Raw genomic sequence first — 18,380 nt, 5'->3', positions numbered from 1 at the left:
GATACCCTTCTTCTTCCTCTCCAAAGTCTTCACTTATTCAAGATTAAATTAAGTGAAGGTTTTAAGGAGTTATTTGAAGTTAAAAGCATAGGAGGGGTATACAAAAACAAAAATAATTAAATAAATCCCTTGCTACCACCATTATATACACGACACATACATGATTCGAGCTTATGGAATAATCATGTATTGCTATTTATATTGATATTAATTATGGCTTGACACTTTAGCTCAATTTGTTGGTGACCTGCTTTGGATTATTTGTTCTATGACAACTTTAGAAATAGTTGGCTAATTTTGCTAAACTGAAGAGACTCAGGGATATCATAAGTTTCCATTTTTAGTATTTACCATATTGAAGAAATGGTAGATAATTTATTATTATAAAAGGTTATACCTTGGCAATTTTTAATTATTTTCACATAAATTTAATACTTGGATTGAGGTTACAGAGATTTGTCATTATATTGAGTGAAAGTCAAAGAGTATAGAACTGTTAATTTATGAGGTCTTGCCACAAAAATGTCACTCTCCCTTTTCCCATCTCTGTTTTGGCCGTTATCTCTGTTTTGGCCGTTATCATATTGCATTGTAATTCTGCTTACACATCTCTCTTCCCCACTAGACTGAGAAACACCTTAAGGCCAAGGCCCTCATTTTGTTAACCTCTATATCCCCAGGTTCTAACACAGTGTTTGGCATCAACTAAGAATGCAAAAAATGTTTTTATGTATACTGAGTTTAAAAATAAGATTGATTTGGCTAAACAGCTAATTTCCTAAATTAGGGTTCAATTAGTTATTTTTTTGCCTTGTAGTCCTGAGTATTGCATTAAATATTATATTTTCCCTTATTCTCTTGTAGTATACAGTGGTCTCTTAGGGGACCTAATATAATTTTAAGTAGAAACTGATGGTGACATTGATTTCTGATGAAGATTAAAACTCCTTATACACACAGAGAAAGTTTTTGAGCCAGTAGCACATAACACAGTCATTAAGTATGAATTTAAACAGCCTATAAAAATAAAACAAATTCTGAATGAGAATAGAAGAGAAATAAAGAGACTCTTTCATACTGGATCAGATTCATCTGGTATTCAATTAGCTTAGAACTATTCCACTGGTCTGAGTTTTTCTTATATGACTGAGGCCCACAGTCCTCCTTTTTGACTCTTTAACACAGAAAAAGAAAATAAACAGTGTTTATATTTATTTTTTCTATACCCTGAGGTTTATTATCAAAACAATAGTCTTTGCTTAATTTTTAGAACCAACATAGGAAACAGCACTAGCGAGTTGCAATTTACTAATTTACATACTTTAGCAAATATCTTATGGTCGTCATGAGCATAATGATCCAAGGTTATCCACAAGAATTATTTTCATTTAAAATCCTCAGGGTAATGTAAATAACCATATTAACAATTAGTGAGTAAACACTTTTACTCAACATGAAGTTGATGTTCAGCATCTGAGGCGCCTAGTACTTTTTTGCTTCTACACCAGGGACCAGTAAGCTGCAACCCCGGGGACACAGCGGGCCCAACTTCTGTTTTGGTATGGTCCACATGCTATGATTTTTACATTTTTCAAATATTTGCAAACAAATTGAAGGAAGAATAATATTTCATGACATATGAAAATTATGTATGTAACATTGAAATCCTAGTTCTCATAAATAAAGTTTTATGAGGACTCAGTCATGCTCATATAAATATCTGTGCTACTTTCACACTACATGATACTTATAGTGAAGAACATATAGCACACAAAGCCTAAAATATTTACTATCTAGGCTTTTACAAAAAGTGTGAAGACACTTATTCTAAATCCACCTTTGGTAATCCATTTACATTTGCCTGAAATTGCTTTCACTTGCCACAATCCTCAAAACTATTCTATTTTTTTTTACATCTTTATTGGAGTATAATTCCTTTACAGTGTTGTGTTAGTTTCTGCTGTAAAACAAAGTGAATCAGCTATATGTATACGTATATTCCCATATCCCCTCCCTCTTGAGCCTCCCTATCCCACCCCTCTATGTGGTCACAAAGCATGGAGATGATCTCCCTGTGCAATGTAGCTGCTTCCCACTAGCTATCTATTTTACATTCGGCAGTGTATATATGTCAATGCTACTCTCTCACTTCGTCACAGCTTCTCCTCCCCACCCCGTGTCCTCAAGTCCATTGTATACGTCTGTGTCTTTATTCCTGTCCTGCTCCTAGGTCCATCAAAAGCTTTTTTTTTTATTCCATATATATGTGTTAGCATACTGTATTTGTTTTTCTCTTTCTGACTTACTTCACTCTGTATGACAGACTCTAGGTCCATCCACCTCACTACAAATAACTCAATTTTTTTTTTACATCTTTATTGGAGTATAATTGCTTTACAATGGTGTGTTAGTTTCTGCTTTGTAACAAAGTGAATCAGTTATACATATGTTCCCATATCTCTTCCCTCTTGCGTCTCCCTCCCTCCCACCCTCCCTATCCCACCCCTCTAGGTGGTCACAAAGCACCGAGCTGATCTCCCTGTGCTATGCAGCTGCTTCCCACTAGCTACCTACCTTACGTTTGGTAGTGTACATATGTCCATGCCTCTCTCTCACTCAATTTTGTTGCTTTTTATGGCTGAGTAATATTCCATTGTATATATGTGACACATCTTCTTTATCCATTCATCTGTTGATGGACACGTAGGTTGCTTCCATGTCCTGGCTATTGTAGATAGTGCTGCAATGAATATTGTGGTACATGTCTCCTTCTGAATTATGGTTTTCTCAGGGTATATGTCCACTAGTGGGATTGCTGGGCCAAATGGTAGTTCTATTTTGAGTTTTTTTAAGGAACTTCCATACTCTTCTCCATAGTGGCTGTATCAATTTACATTCCCACCAGCAGTGCAAGAGGGTTCCCTTTTCTCCACGCCCTCTCCAGCATTTATTGTTAGTAGATTTTCTGATGATAGCCATTCTGACCAGCGTGAGCTGATATCTCATTGTAGTTTTGATTTGCATTTCTCTAAAGATTAGTGATGTTGATCATCCTTTCATGTGTTTGTTGGCAATCTGTATATCTTCTGTGGAGAAATGTCTGTTTAGGTCTTCCACCCATTTTTGGATTGCGTTGTTTGTTTTTTTGATATTGAACTGCGTTAGCTGTTTGTATATTTTGGAGAATAATTCTCTGTCAGTTGCTTCATTTGCAAATATTTTCTCCCATTCTGAGGGTTGTCTTTCCCTCTTGTTTATGTTTTTGTTCGCTGTGCAAAAGCTTTTAAGGTTCATTAGGTCCCATTTGTTTATTTTTGTTTTTATTTCCATTTCTCTAGGAGGTGGATAAAAAGGATCTTGCTGTGATTTATGTCATAGTGTGTTCTGCCTATGTTTTCCTCTAAGAGTTTTATAGTGTCTGGCCTTACATTTAGATCTTTAATCCATTTTGAGTTTATTTTTGTGTATGGTGTTAGGAAGTTTTCTAATTTCATTCTTTTACATGTAGCTGTCCAATTTTCCCAGCACCACATATTAAAGAGGCTGTCTTTTCTCCATTGTACATTCTTGCCTCCTTTGTCAAAGATAAGGTGACCATATGTGTGTGGGTTTATCTTTGGGCTTCCTATCCTGTCCCACTGATGTGTATTTCTGTTTTTGCGCCAGTACCATACCATCTTGATGACTGTAGATTTGTAATATAGTCTGAAGTCAGGGAGCCTGATTCCTCCAGCTCCGTTTTTCTTTCTCAAGATTGCTTTGGCTATTCAGGGTCCTTTATGTTTCCATACAAATTGTAAAATTATTTGGTCTAGTTCTGTGAAAAATGCCCTTAATAGTTTAATAGGGATTGCACTGAATCTGAAGATTGCTTTGGGTAGTATAGTCATTTTCACAATGTTGATTCTTCCAATCCAAGAACGTGGTATATCTCTCCATCTGTTTGTATCATCTTTGATTTCTTTCATCAGTGTCTTATAGTTTTCTGCATACAGGTCTTTTGTCTCCTTAGGTAGGTTGATTCCTAGTTATTTTATTATTTTTGTTGCAATGATAAATGGGAATGTTTCCTTAATTTCTCTTTCATATTTTGCATCATTAGTGAATAGGAATGCAAGAGATTTCTGTGCATTAATTCTGTATCCTGCTATTTTACCAAATTCATTGTTTAGCTCTAGTAGTTTTCTGGTAGCATCTTTAGGATTCTCTATGTATAGTATCATGTCTCCTGCAAACAGTGAGAGCTTTACCTCTCCTTTTCTGGTTTGCATTCCTTTTATTTCTTTTTCTTCTCTGATTACTGTGGCTAAAACTTCCAAAACTATGTTGAATAATAGTGATGAGAGTGGACAACCTGGTCTTGTTCCTGATCTTAGAGGAAATGGTTTCAGTTTTTCACCATTGAGAACAATGTTGGCTGTGGGTTTGTCATATATGGCCTTTATTATGTTGAGGTAAGTTCCCTCTATGCCTACTTTCTGGAGGGTTTTTATCAAAAATGGGTGTTGAATTTTGTCAAAAGCTTTTTCTGCATCTCTTGAGAAGATCATATGGTTTTTCTCCTTCAATTTGTTACTATGGCTTATCACGTTTATTGATTTGCATATATTGAAGAGTCCTTGCATTCCTGGGATAAGCCCCACTTGATCACGGTGTATGATCCTTTTAATGTGCTATTCGATTCTGTTTGCTAGTATTTTTTTGAGGGGTTTTGCATCTATGTTCGTCAGTTGTATTGACCTGTAGTTTTCTTTCTTTGTGGTTTTGGTATTAGGATGATGGTGGCCTCGTAGAATGAGTTTGGGAGTGTTCCTCCCTCTGTTATATTTTGGAAGAGTTTGTGAAGGATAGGTGTTAGTTCTTCTCTAAGTGTTTGATAGAATTCGCCTGTGAAGCCATGTGGCCCTGGGCTTTTGTTTGTTGGAAGATTTTTAATCACAGTTTCAATTTCAGTGCTTGTGTTTGGTCTGTTCATGTTTTCTATTTCTTCCTGGTATATTTATTTTATGCATAACACTGACTGGTAGTTTAAGTCTTAGGAACTCCCAGGAAAATAGTTATCATCATCAATGAGAGGAACAGGGCACATTTCCTAATTCACCGTTAACTGAAATGAAATGTCAGATCTCAAATCTTTTCACCCACATTTGTTCATAGCTTTTTCAAAGTTTCTAGGCGTCTGTAACAGTTTGTAAAGCATGCGTTTGTGTTCTATAAAAGAAACAGTAACCAAAAGAGGGTCTACCTAGCATCAATACATTTCAAGTGGGGCAGATATCACTATGATGCTTTAATAATTTTGTATTAAAGTACAATATAAATTAATATACTGTGATGCAGTGTTATTTTTTCTACTTTCAGAGGGAGAAAATAAATGGAAGGTAATAAGGCCAAACTGGATTTGTGTGTGTGTTTTATACATTGCTTTTATCTTTATATTTCATACATTACCACAGGCAGCTTTAGCTGAATAGACTTGCTTTGTGAGAGCAGTAATTTTAATATTATTTTGTTAAGAACATGTTTATCATCTCAACATATATAGTTATTTGTTAAGATTAATCTTCTTTCAGCATTATAGTGTGAACAAAATTTAGCAACAACCAAACTGTCATCACTATGTCAGCAAAAATATGTAAATTTCTATAACCTTGTGGATGAGTAATGGATTACACTATAGGAGAGAGAAAGTCAAGATGTTTATTTTCCTCTAGAGACACAACAAAATATCTGTACTGATGCCAACTCCATGCACTAAAAAGTGTTCATCTGGACTGAAAATTTTCATTTACTGGATTGCCTTTACAAATGTGCAGAACTGTTAACTGAGTGCAGCCCTCAAACAAACACATAAATAATAATTCTAGATCATGCTTTCTAAAACTATCTTGAAGCTGATACTCAAATATTTCCTACAATATTTCTAACTTTGCATAAAATGCCTGCATGAGACTCTTGTTCATGGGTAAAGTGGACTTCAAAATGTTCTAGAGAAAATTAATTAATGTTTGTTCCAGGTATCTATTGTTTAACCAACTATACCTAGCTTAGTGACTAGTGATAACCTTTTTTTTTGGTTGATTATGACTTTTTGGGTCAGAAATCTAAGAAGAGTTCAGCTCAGTAGTTTATCTCTGAACTACATGGCATAGGTCAGGGCATCTGGGACTGGAGGATCCACTTCCAATATGGGTTCATACACTCACATGTCTGGTGCCTTGGTGTTTTATTGGCCTTTCTTTCTCCACATGGCATCTCAACCTCTAGGGTCTCTACATGTGTCTTGAGTTTCTCACAGCATGGTAGTTTCAGACCAGACCAAGAGATCCAAAGAGAAGTTACAAGATTCCTTTTGACCCAACCTCCAACATCTCAGAATATCATTTCTGCCATACTCTATTGGTCAAGTATATCCTAGGCCAACCAGATTCAAGGGGAGGGGGATGAGAAACTATGTTAAATGGTAGGAATAGGCGAAAATCTGGGGCTAACTTTAATCCACTACAATGCTATCCCAAATTTTCAAATATTGGGATTTGACAAAACTGAACTTGGTAATGTGCTTAGCCATTTAGATTGGATTGTTGTATTTTGGGTAGTTCTAATTTTAGTTCTAGTTTAAGGATGTGTAAAACTGCATGTGCTAGGTAAACTTTAAAAAATGAAGGAAAATAATTTCTAGAAGTTTTGAGATCTTAGTTAATTCTAAAAGTTTTCAAGATATAGACAGGGATGTCCAATCACCACAGTTATCTTTCTCTAGCTCATTTTTATGCCTAGGGTTTCTAAGCCCTCATCATTCTGACTGCAGAGCCCCCACCAACACTGAAGAGCTCTCTGGCATTTATAGTGCTTCTAACATCACCTTACTATTGAAGCATGAGTAAATTACAAAATGATTTCCAGTTGTGAATAAACAGTACTAAATAAATCTGTGGAAAAGTTAAAAATCACTTAAAATTAACCAGTCATGTGCTCCTTGAAATGCCAAAGATCTTGTTTAAGTGATTTTGTTTTTCTTTCTCTGAATTACATGGTCGATTTAGCATCTTGGAGAAACAGCCTTTCTGGAATGAAAAATGGGCAGGTCTCCATTTTTCTGTCAATAAAGTTGTTTCCAAATTGTGTAACAAACTAAAAACTGAAAAGTTCAGCCTTGCATCTAACGTAAATTGGAGGCAAATTACTTTAATGATTTTACAGGGTGGTGTTGGTGAATTATTTTGGTATACATACCTGTGTTGGAATACATATTTATAAAAAGTACACATCTTAGAGATGTCCTGAATACAACAGACAAGTGTGACACCCAGTGAATCTGAATGAAATTTACTTCCTACAAGGGTCTCCCTCCTTCCTTTAGAGCAACACTCCTCAAACTTTTCTGTTGAAGTTTGCTTAATGGCAGAGGAGAATGAAGAAGTATCCCCCTAGGGGCCACAAACACAAAATTTAGTCATGTTTTAATTGAAATAGTTGCGTGAATTTTGCTTGCTACTCTTTAGTTTATGTTTTCATATAGAAATAACTTATTCACTTGAATCTTCAACAAATGATACAAGATCATCTTATGGCTTCATGTAACCCCTGGCAAACCAGAGTACCCTTGAGGTATTTTATATCAGTGTGGATGGAAAGATGTGAGTATATAAAACTTACTGAAGGAGTGTGTCTGCACATCTAGATTTGGCTTTAACAAAATATGATGACTCTGCAAAATAATATACAAGTGGTGGGGAGAGAGCCATAGTCTAATCTTCAACATTATCAACAAAATATTCACCATCCCACTCTTAATAACATGTTTATTATTTTCTTTTTGTTTTAAAATACTTAACTCTGGTACTCATACTGCTAGGCTGCATTAACTATAATGTGTTATATTTCATTCTTAAAAAATGAACAAGCTCTTAGGAATGTAATTTTCTCTCACCTATTTTTAAGATAGAAATAAGTCTCTAACAATCTAAGTTGGATTGGAAAGATCAAAAGTTGAGTCAAAAACTTCCGAAGTGACTGAAATATTGGGGCCAATTCATCTTCCCTAGCTATATAATTGGTAGGTACCACTGGTCACATATTTCAATGTCATATGCCCAAAGTACGACTAATATGTTACCAGCATATTTACCCAGTTCTCTTGTTTAGAATTGAAGAAATTATTAGAACTGAAGAATAGAATAAAACCCAAGATAGATGAAAGCTCACAGATGTTAAAGAATATAGTTTAGAGTAAAGGCCGTGGTTTGAAAGAGACCCTAGCAAGCCTCTGAATTTCAAGCTTAAATTTCTTGAAACATAAGGTTTAGTGGCAGGAGGCTCAACACCTTGTGACTTTGAATCTGTAAAAAGGCACTAGCACCCATGAATCAACTTGTTATATTTTCCTACTCCAGATGATTCATAAATATTTAGGATCTCAACCTAAAAATACGTTTTAAATAGCCCTGGATTGTGCCATTGGAAATAATATCATCAGATCGTTTTAAAGTCTGTACTGAGGGGCTCTTTTATTTTAAAAAAGGGCTTGTTCTCCAGGAGTTAGTGCTCTCTAAATAAAAATTTGGGACTGACAAGCATGAAAAGTTTTCTGTACCAATCACCAATTCACGACACCCAGGAATCTATCAATCACAGATTTAAAAAGCTCTGTCCTACAGCACACTTAATACCCAGTGTAACCACTTAGTATTACCATTCCTTGATGCAATACAAACTCATTTCCTTAAACTGCTATTGCAATGAACTCCAGGGTTATAAATGAGCAGACACAAATTGATTTGCATGTAATAACAGTAGCAATAAACCTTTCCTGGTTCATGCAATTTTCCCCATCTGTTAACAGAGAGGAAGTTTAGGACCTATTATTCCCAGAAGGAGACTTACCCAGCTGGACATCTATAACACTTGGCTGATTCTCCATGGGGAACAATGGCTTGGGAGGTTTGTCTGTGAGTAAAGCTAGAAGAGAAAATGAAAGAAGGTAATGGAAAAATTGAGATAAATTACAGGATGAGAAAGATTCTATCGTGTATGATATTTAAAGTTTGTAAACTTGACAGTACGTAAACATTTATTAGACAGTGTTCCTACTTGAGCTGTTACTCTATCCATACAATCTCCACTTCCCAACACATTTAGAGCACCATTGATTCACTGTGAATATGCCACTTTGACAGCTACACTTTCCAACAAGATCAAACGAATGGTCTATTTTGAGTGGTTTTATAAGCTTGTGAGTGTAAAGAAATACAGATTTTAAGAGTATAATCATATAAATATTAAATCTTCATACGCACTTTGTGGTACTAAATATTCTTAATGAAATATAACCCTAATGGACATTTATGGTGGACTGAACCTTCTATACCTCTGAATCATCCCTCACTCCCCACCTCAATCTCTAAAACAATATGATAAAACACTGGTACCTTCATTAGGATAAATGATCAAAAATACTGATTGAGCATCTTTTGTCCACTAAGTCTTATGCTAAGTGCTAAGGGAAAAGAAGTAAAATCTTTATCTTTGTCTTCTAGGACTATGAACACAGAATTAGCACATGAAAGTAAAGAGATGAACAAAGAATACAATTTAGTAAAAATAAAATTGTAGCATTTCATCTCTAAGGCTATATGTGGTAAAGGAATGGAGAAAGGAGAGGTCAGTATTTGTTGTCAGGGTCGGGCAAAGTTTTATGAAGGAAATGAGTCTCCACACAGACCTCAAGGAATGGAGAAGATTTGGAAAGGCAGAGTAAGGAAAAAGAAATGCAAGAAAAATTAATAACACAAATCGAGGAATAGAGGTAGAACTTAGAGAGGCACCTAGAAGAAAGAAATGTCAGGACTTGGCACACACAGACATAAAATGCTTTATGACAAACCTTATATGAAGCTATTATTTATACCCTGAGTTCCTTTTACTTGTTCCCGTATTTATGCCTTACTTCAACTATCCAACTAGACTCTTACCTATCAAAGGGAAATGTTTTATAAGTCTTTGTAATTCACAAGAGACATAGAATATAGCTGGGTATGAAAGAGATAATCATTAACCCATTGTTAATTGAGTGGTTTAGGAATTCTGTGCCGACCTGAGAGAAGTTCATCTCATATTTGCAAAGATATTTAGAAGAGAAAGAGAGAAACAAAAGTTGATCACATGATAGGAAAAGTTAGGGAAATATACAAATTTGGTGATATTCCCAAAATAATTGTTGATAACAAAAAATGCACCAGGAAAGAGCTTTACATAACATTAGCTTTATCTTCCTGATATCCAAACTGTTAAGGAAAAATTTTAGTGACTTGTTCTCATTTTTCCAACAAATCTTTATTGATGGCCTGTAATGCATCTTGTCCTTATGGAATTGAATGATATATTTTTCTAACTAAGCTAATTTTGGCATAATACAGGCAAACACACAAATACAATATCTATAGTCTTCATTTCTTCAATATTTCAGTTACTCTTAATAACCTTATATCAATATTTAAATATTATTTGAAATATAAAGGATATGCTTTTAAACAAAATTTAAATATTTGTATTCAAAATCCAGTCACAACAGATGTTCAGTTTTGTTGTTTGCTATCAGTTGGAATAGGAAAATATTGAGAACTACCAAAATATCCATCAGTAAGAGGTTGGTTAAATAATATTATGTTACTTCCATATAATGATATATTACAATACATCTACTTAAAAGAATTAGGTAAATCTGTACGTCTATTATGAAATATCTCCAAGATATATTATTCAATGAAAAAGCAATGTTCCAAACAGTGTGCACAATATACTATCCTTTGTGTAAAAAATATACATGTGTGTGTGTGTGCACGCACACGTGCCGTGCATATATATATTTGTACAAGTGTGGAATATTTCTGAATGGATACATGTGAAACTCATAACAGTGATTTCCTTTGAGGAGATGAGCTAGGTGATTGGGGAATAGTGGTGGGTAAGGTTGGGTTAGGGAGGTACTGGCCAGCAGAGGAAGATTTAATTTTCACTGTATACCTGTTATACATTTTGAACAACATTCATATACTGTGTATTCAAAACATGAATAAAAATTTTAAAATTCCAGCCACCTACATTTTATTTATAAAAGAATTATTTTGGTTACTTGGCATAATTATTGTCAATTTGCCTTACACATCCAGATTATTGACACTTAGATTGCTGGAAACTGTTCTTAGTATTATTTTCAAATATGTCTTGCCTGCAAATGTATTAATTGGGATGTGGTAGGTGGGAAGTAACTGTAGGTAATGTATTTAATGCTCAAAGGTGAATATCTTGTTTTACTTTCATCAGGATATGAATCTGGAGTCATTGTGGCCCCCCATCCTTACCTCCTGCCATGGACTATGGATATACTTACTCTGATTTTATTATTGTTAAATGTCAATTACTAAAATTTATTAATATTAATGATAATTTTAAGTGCCTTACATTTACAGGTGGTTCATAATTTTTAAGGTGCTTTCAGATACATTAGTTCATGTGATCTACACAATGATCTTGGAAGGTAAGGAAGATAGTTACAATTATGGCCACCTTAGAGATGAAGCTAAATGAAGCTTGCATTGTCTCATTTGGTGCCCCCTTGTCACCAAAAGCCCCTATATGCAGAATGGATAGGAAGATAGATATAAGTTGTAGGCAGAACAGGTAAAAATGCTCAGTACTGAATCAATGGTTTTAGCCTCTTTGACTACAAACTAATTAAGCTAAGTTTCCCAGGCCAGTGGGAGCGGCTTTGTGGCAAACAGTCAGCTGAAACACAGTTTCTGTAGAACATTCCATGCACATACATTTTTTTCCCTAAACTCATGAATGAAAGGAGATGAACTTACACTTATCCTAATGCATCCCAGTGGGATGTATGGGCGTGGAACCTCATTAAATTCCAATATCATGTCTAGGCCTGGGAATTGCCAAGAAGTGCAAAACATTTGTGATGATAAAGCAGGAACTGCAGCAGTTCATCTGGATCCTGACCACCAGCCCAGAGACAAATCTATCAGCGCATAGCATAATTATAGCATTTGCAGATTAGCTAGAGCACATGCTGCCATGAGTAGGCAAGCTCATTTCATTTTTCTTCTTTTTAAAAAAATATCATCTGAAAATCACAGTTATTGTTTGGGAAATGAAGGGGAGAACTGTCAATACTAGACCCCATGAACAACACAGTGGGGATTTACAATTTTATTAGAAAACTTATCCTGGACCCCTAGAGGGATTAACTGGGGTCTGAGCTAGTCTTACAATTTTCTGCTCAAGCTTCATGCTTTGATTGAAAGAATGGGAGCAAGGGATGCAGTTTGGTACTAACATTTCAGTCCACAATTCCTCCCTGCGTTTCCCTCTGTAGCTGCTTATGTTTAATTATCCTTAACTATAATTGCTCTACTGAGTATACCATGGTATTAGTCTTAATGTGCTAGTGAAGCTATGACTGTTACTGCCTGCTTCTTCCCAAAGCTAGGTTTTATATGTTCAACACTAACTTTCCTGGGAATGTCCAAATTAGCTCTTTCTTTTCTATTGCAGGCAAAGGTGTGTCTACCTATATAACCAGATCAATTAATTTGGCTGAAATGATTGGTAAATTTCTATGAACTTAGTATAAGAAATCAGTAGAATTAACTGTTTGAATAAATCAATTTATGTGACTATATTGCCTAAGTGTTACATACAGTTATTACAAGTTTCATCGTCCTCTTTTGTTGATTTGTCTCTTTAATTAGACTTGCTAGCAAGCCAAGTGGAAGGGAATAGAAGGACAGCTTGATGCAAAGGACACTAAGTGTACGAACCCAGTAGGATCACAAAGTAGCTATTTAATTTCTAGGAACGAAGACATTATGAAATGTGTATGTTAAGGTCAATGAAATGGATCTCTCCAAATCCATTCAATGTATCAGCACTGAAATCACATTCCAAAATCATTATTTTCACCACAACATTTAACCATACAAAATCTCCCAATGACCCCTACATTTACAAGAGGATAAAATCTGAACTTGTCAGGTGTAAACATAAAGGCAGTCATGATATAGCCTTAAAAAAAGCCTTCCTGTCTTCTTACCCACTCTTCTACTTTATCTGTGCTTTGTGTGGCCAAGTTACTTTCCTTATTTAGACATTGCATTAATTTCCAACTCTGCATCTTGGCTTAAACACTTTCCCTAAGCTTAGAGACAAATAATAATAGTTACCATAGTTAGCATTCATTTAGTATCTGCTGTGTGCTAGGCCCTGTTCTAAGGCATTTTATATTACATTTTACAAATAACTTTCCCAAAGTCAAGGAGCTTGTAAAAGAGGGATCTGAAATGAGTAATGTCTGATCTCACCGTGCCCACAGTGTCTAAGACCTTCCCCTTCCTTTTTGCCATCCCAAGTCCTATCTATCTTCCAAAAGTCAGTTTAAGTCCAACATCCTCCAGAAAACCTTCCCTAATAAAAGCCCAAACAAACCTTTCCTCTCTCTGAAACCCTAAAGCATTTACTATTTCTTTGAACCACTCAGTTGGTTCACAGCATACATTTCTTTGAAAACGAATTAAACTTCACCTTATATGGGTATATCTAGTCTCCCTAACTAGATTTTGAAGTTCCTAGATGACAAGAATCATGTCTCACATAACCCGACAATCAAGGTAGTGTCTGACACTGTGGAACAAATAAACACAATCTTCAAATTATTTTCCCATTGTATTCTTTCTCTAAAAATGGGTGCCTCCAATAGGGTTCTTAGGTTACAAGGAAGAGAAACACACTCTTGCTAATTTAAGCAAAAAGGGAATTTATCAGAAGGATGTCTCAATGATGGACAGGATGTCTGGGGAACTAAGTTTAGATACAGGAAAGAAACCAGGCTAGGTCTAGATGTACAGGCAAAAGGGACTGCACAACAATTTCATCTTGATCCCATCATAGGACTGAATTCACTCCAACTGGTTTGTGTGTGTGTGTGTGTGTGTGTGTGTGTGTATGTGTGTTTAATTTGTTTTGTCTTATTGTGTTGTAACTTGTTTTCTGTCCTTGTGTCACTTTGACCAAGATTCAAAATCCCAGGAGAGGATGAATGGATAAGTTTTTAACTCCAGCCCTAGCCAAGACTGCATGCACACACCGAGGAAAACAAGAATCTCCCTAAAGCAGGCTTTCACAACTTCAGCAATATTAATTTTCAGTGCCAGATAATTCTCTCTTGTAGGTGGCTGTCTTGTGCATTATAGGATGTTTAACAGCATCCCTGGCCTCTACCCACTAAATCTAGTAGTGCTTTCCCCCAGTTGTAAAACCCAAAAATATGTCCAGATATTGGCACATGCCCCTGGGGAGCAAAATCACCCCAGGTTGAGAACCACTGCCCTGCAGAAAACCTAGGTTCTCTGATGTTCTGAGGGAACCAAAGATCTTCAGAAAAAAGACTTGGGAATAGTCTTCACATGGGAAAAGAAAATGGAGGTCCTTACTAAACAAATTAGATCTAGGGAGAGTCAAGGATCTTGTTAATATCCTTAAAGGTTTCCTGTAATCATGAAGGGAGATTATCCAAGTCTAGCCAAAGTAGTCGACTAGTTTCAAGATTTTGTAAATTGAACACAGAATGAATCCAGAAATTGCTGAGTTCTGGAAACATCATAAGCATTATTATTTCTTGGAAAGGAATATCTCTTTCTGAAATTAACATTAGAGACTTCCTAATTCTGAATTATGAGGCACATATTTTACTAGCTACTTAGTGAATATAAAGTCCCATATACTGTGAATATTTCATTTCTAGGATTACTAAGCTGAGAATCCCCTAATTTAGGTGATCATTCAGGAAAAAATATACAATAAATATGATTATGTAATATTATCTTTAATCCTCTAAACTTATAAACCCAAACAGGATCAGTCTTAGATATAATGTGTCTCCTTTGCCCTAAGCGTCCTCGTTTTGTGTACCTTACTTCAGAGGAGTTTCTTCTCCAGCCTGCTTTTAGACACCCAGTGTTGTGTCTCTCTAATCAAAACTCGCTGCAAAGAAATCTCTGCAATTTAAACCTTAGAATGAACTTAAGGTACCTGAATCTCCTCTCCTAAGGCTAGTTGCTTTTGAAGGATTGTCTGGAAATGTGGAAGGGCAGGCTTTATTCCTTAGTAGGGGGTTAAACAGCAGGCATATAATTGGCCCCAGGACCCTTCTCTTTACTCCTGTCTTCATATTGGTGTTGGTCAACAGACAGGGTGGGCTTCAGCGGAAGTTAATGAAGACAGATACAGTTATTTTCCTCAAGATTCCAACCAGCATTATTATGAGTGATTTCTCCACTTCTTAACGTATCTTAGGAAAGAGAGCCCAGCATAGTTTAAATTTAAAAATACATCAATGTTTCACTTGTTTTCACTTCAGCCTGTTACTACCTCCATCAACTAAGCACTATAGCAATTAATTTTTTATAAATATTTTCTCCACCAAAACTCTAATATATCTACCTCATTTAAAATAGGAGAGGTTCTTATTAGTTATCCATTTTATACATATTAGTGTATATATGTCAATCCCAATCCCAACTAATAAGAACCTGCTGTGTAAAAAAAAAAATTAAATTAAATTAAAATAAATAAGTAAATAAATAAATAAAACAGGAGGGGGCAGACTGACATATGTTGTCCATTAATTCCATCCAAAAAGAATATGTATTCTCTAGGTGTTCCAACTATAGTAGAAAGGCTGAGATGGGGTCAGAAAAAAAAATCAAGCCAGTGATTCCAAGAGTCATTTGGAGATTTGTTTTAAACCACTGGTGGCTCAACCTTTGGATATTTAGATATGTGTCTCCCACACCTCCCTACTACTGACTAAGAATAATTTCCTTTAGTAAGTCACTATTATTGATGGTGGTGGCTCACGTTCCTCATGTGTGTATTTGAAAGATAAAATTATTGAGAACCACAGAGTCAAACAGACAGGAGGTCATATTCATAGGATTAAATTGCTTTTTAATACAAACACATTCTAGTTGAATTAAAATACTCCTACCATAATTTAAAGCCATTCCAAGTATTTGTCTTTATTTAAAACATAAAGTTAGGTATTTTCTTTGAATCAATAGGTGATCCTTTAACAGGCAGACGCTAAGCTGCCAGGGAAGTGCTGGGCAACCTACCAGGCCATTGCCCCTGCACAGCTCAGGATCTCGTTAGCAACTGCTCTGGGCATCTGGCTCAAAGATCCTGTGCTGCCTTGCAATTCAATGGATGTGCCTTGAGGGTCCTGAATGCTCAGGGGTGCTGTGAAGTTGCCCTGAGGTGCCCTTTCCTCTAGATTCCGTATTTATTTCCACTAATATTTGAGTTTTGAGCAATGCATGAGCTTTGGGAAAGCTTGAGCATAAAGGCAGGGCAATTTCTTCTTGATGCCATTTAACACAGGGCTCTTCTCTGGAGAGAACAATGTTTATTCAGCACAAATCCGCCCAGACATAAAACAACTTCTTCAAACTTGAAAAGAAAACAACCTTGGGGGAAATGGAAACTTAAACAGAGGTTGTGATGGTAGTTTTGTTTTTTTTTTTCTCTACACAGAACATGCTTTTTCTTCTCTTTTGCCTTTTCCCCCTCAAGAAAGATTTTTGCCTTCTCTCTTTAAAATAGTACTCTCTGGGCACTTAAATGTTGATGTCTAACACATTCCAAATGTGGTTACTATCAAATAAATTACCTGAGATAGTGTACTTCTGAATTCTACACAGAACTTGGGATATAGTTTATGCTAAAACAATGAGAGGTTACGCATAGAAGATAGATCAGTTTTAATTTTTTTCAGCTTTATTGAAATATAATTGACATATAACATTGTGTAAGTTTACGGTATACAATCTGTTGATTTGACACACATATATTGCAATACAATTACCACCATATAGCTAAGTAATACCTCCATCAGGTCACATAATTATAATTTCTTTTTTGTGGTGAGAACATTTAAGGTCTACTCTCTTAGTAGCTTTCAAGTATACACAACAGTAATGTTCATTATAATCACCATGCTGTGTATTAGATCCCTAGAACTTACTCATCTTCTAACAAGAAGTTTGTACTCTTTGACCAACATTGCCTTATTTTTCCCACCTTCCAGCCCCTGGTAACCACCATACCAGTCTCTGTTTCTATGAGTTCAGCTTTTTTAGATTCCATGTATAAGTGATATCATGCAGTATTTTTCTTGTCTGAATTATTCCACTTAGCACAGTGCCCTCCAGGTCCATCTATGGTGGCACAAATGGCAGGATTTCCTTCTTTCTCACAGCTAAATTGTATTCCATTGTGTATCTTTATAAGATAGATCAATTTTCAACTTGCATCAAGATCCTCATTGGCTTCTGTGGTTACTGATCTGTCAGATTCTAGAAATTTGGCCCTGATAGTTATGCTTAAGAATATAATAAGATACTCTGGGATGGATAATTTTAGAGCTAGACAGGCTCTTATTTGTCTAATTCATCTGGCTATTTTGAAAGATGAAGAAACTGAAAGGTAGAAAATGAAAGGATTTTCTGAATATCATATCACAAATTAGTGATCAAACAGAAGACTAAAACCCATGTTTCCTGAATTAAAGATCAATATCCTTGCAGCTGCACCATGGCTAACATTGACTAAGCATGCATTCCACGCCAAGCTCTTTTACATTCATTCCATCATTAAATCCTCACGACAATACATGAAGTAGGTCCTAACATTATCAACATTTGACAGATGAGACAATTGAGGCTTAGTGAGATTAAGTGACTTGCCTAAAGTCATATTGCTGATAAATACATTATGGGTCCAGGAATCAGCCTAAGTCTATTTGGCTCTTGAGTCTGAGCTCATAGACACTACTCTATACAGTTACCCCTCTTCCTTGTTTTTTGATTTAAGACTTTGTTTCTTTTATTCAAAACATATCCTGTTTCCATATAAACATCTCAGAAAATACTTATTTAATTAGTGGAGTTTGGGGATGAATTGACTGAATACCTTATACTGTATCTATACAATTCTACAAGTCAAAGAGTGGGATGAAAATTCAATTTGGATTATCTGGTGTCATTCATTCTTTCAATCAGTTAACAAATGTTTATAGTTCTATTATAGAAAGTTACTGTAATAAATGGTGTATGTGTCTGTGCTGGAGTTGGGGATGTAAAGCACAAATTTGAACAATATGTGGAGTCATATAAAAAGGGTTAATCTAGTATGAGAGATAGGCATGTACAAATGGCTAACAAAAAGAGGAAATTGTCTATTTTAGTTTTTCTTGCTATTATAACAAGTTACCACAAACTTTGTGGTTTAAAACAACACATTTATTATTATTT

At 35.5% G+C, this 18,380-nt stretch overlaps 1 protein-coding gene across 1 annotated transcript in view; it reads right to left on the bottom strand.

Annotated features, from left to right (window-relative positions):
* IL1RAPL2 (interleukin 1 receptor accessory protein like 2) overlaps positions 1-18,380 on the bottom strand; it is a gene marked incomplete at both ends in the record, with an annotated part of 1,067,560 nt that overhangs the window by 278,234 nt on the left and 770,946 nt on the right. Inside the window, one exon of the mRNA XM_082681729.1 lies at positions 8,887-8,961. Coding sequence (XP_082537855.1) covers positions 8,887-8,961 — 75 coding nt within the window. The remainder of the gene's footprint in view (positions 1-8,886; positions 8,962-18,380) is intronic.

The sequence above is a fragment of the Grampus griseus genome (assembly GCF_964374135.1).
Source record: "Grampus griseus genome assembly, chromosome: X".
Taxonomy (NCBI): Eukaryota; Metazoa; Chordata; class Mammalia; order Artiodactyla; family Delphinidae; genus Grampus; species Grampus griseus.
This window is presented reverse-complemented; position numbering and strand designations above follow the sequence as displayed.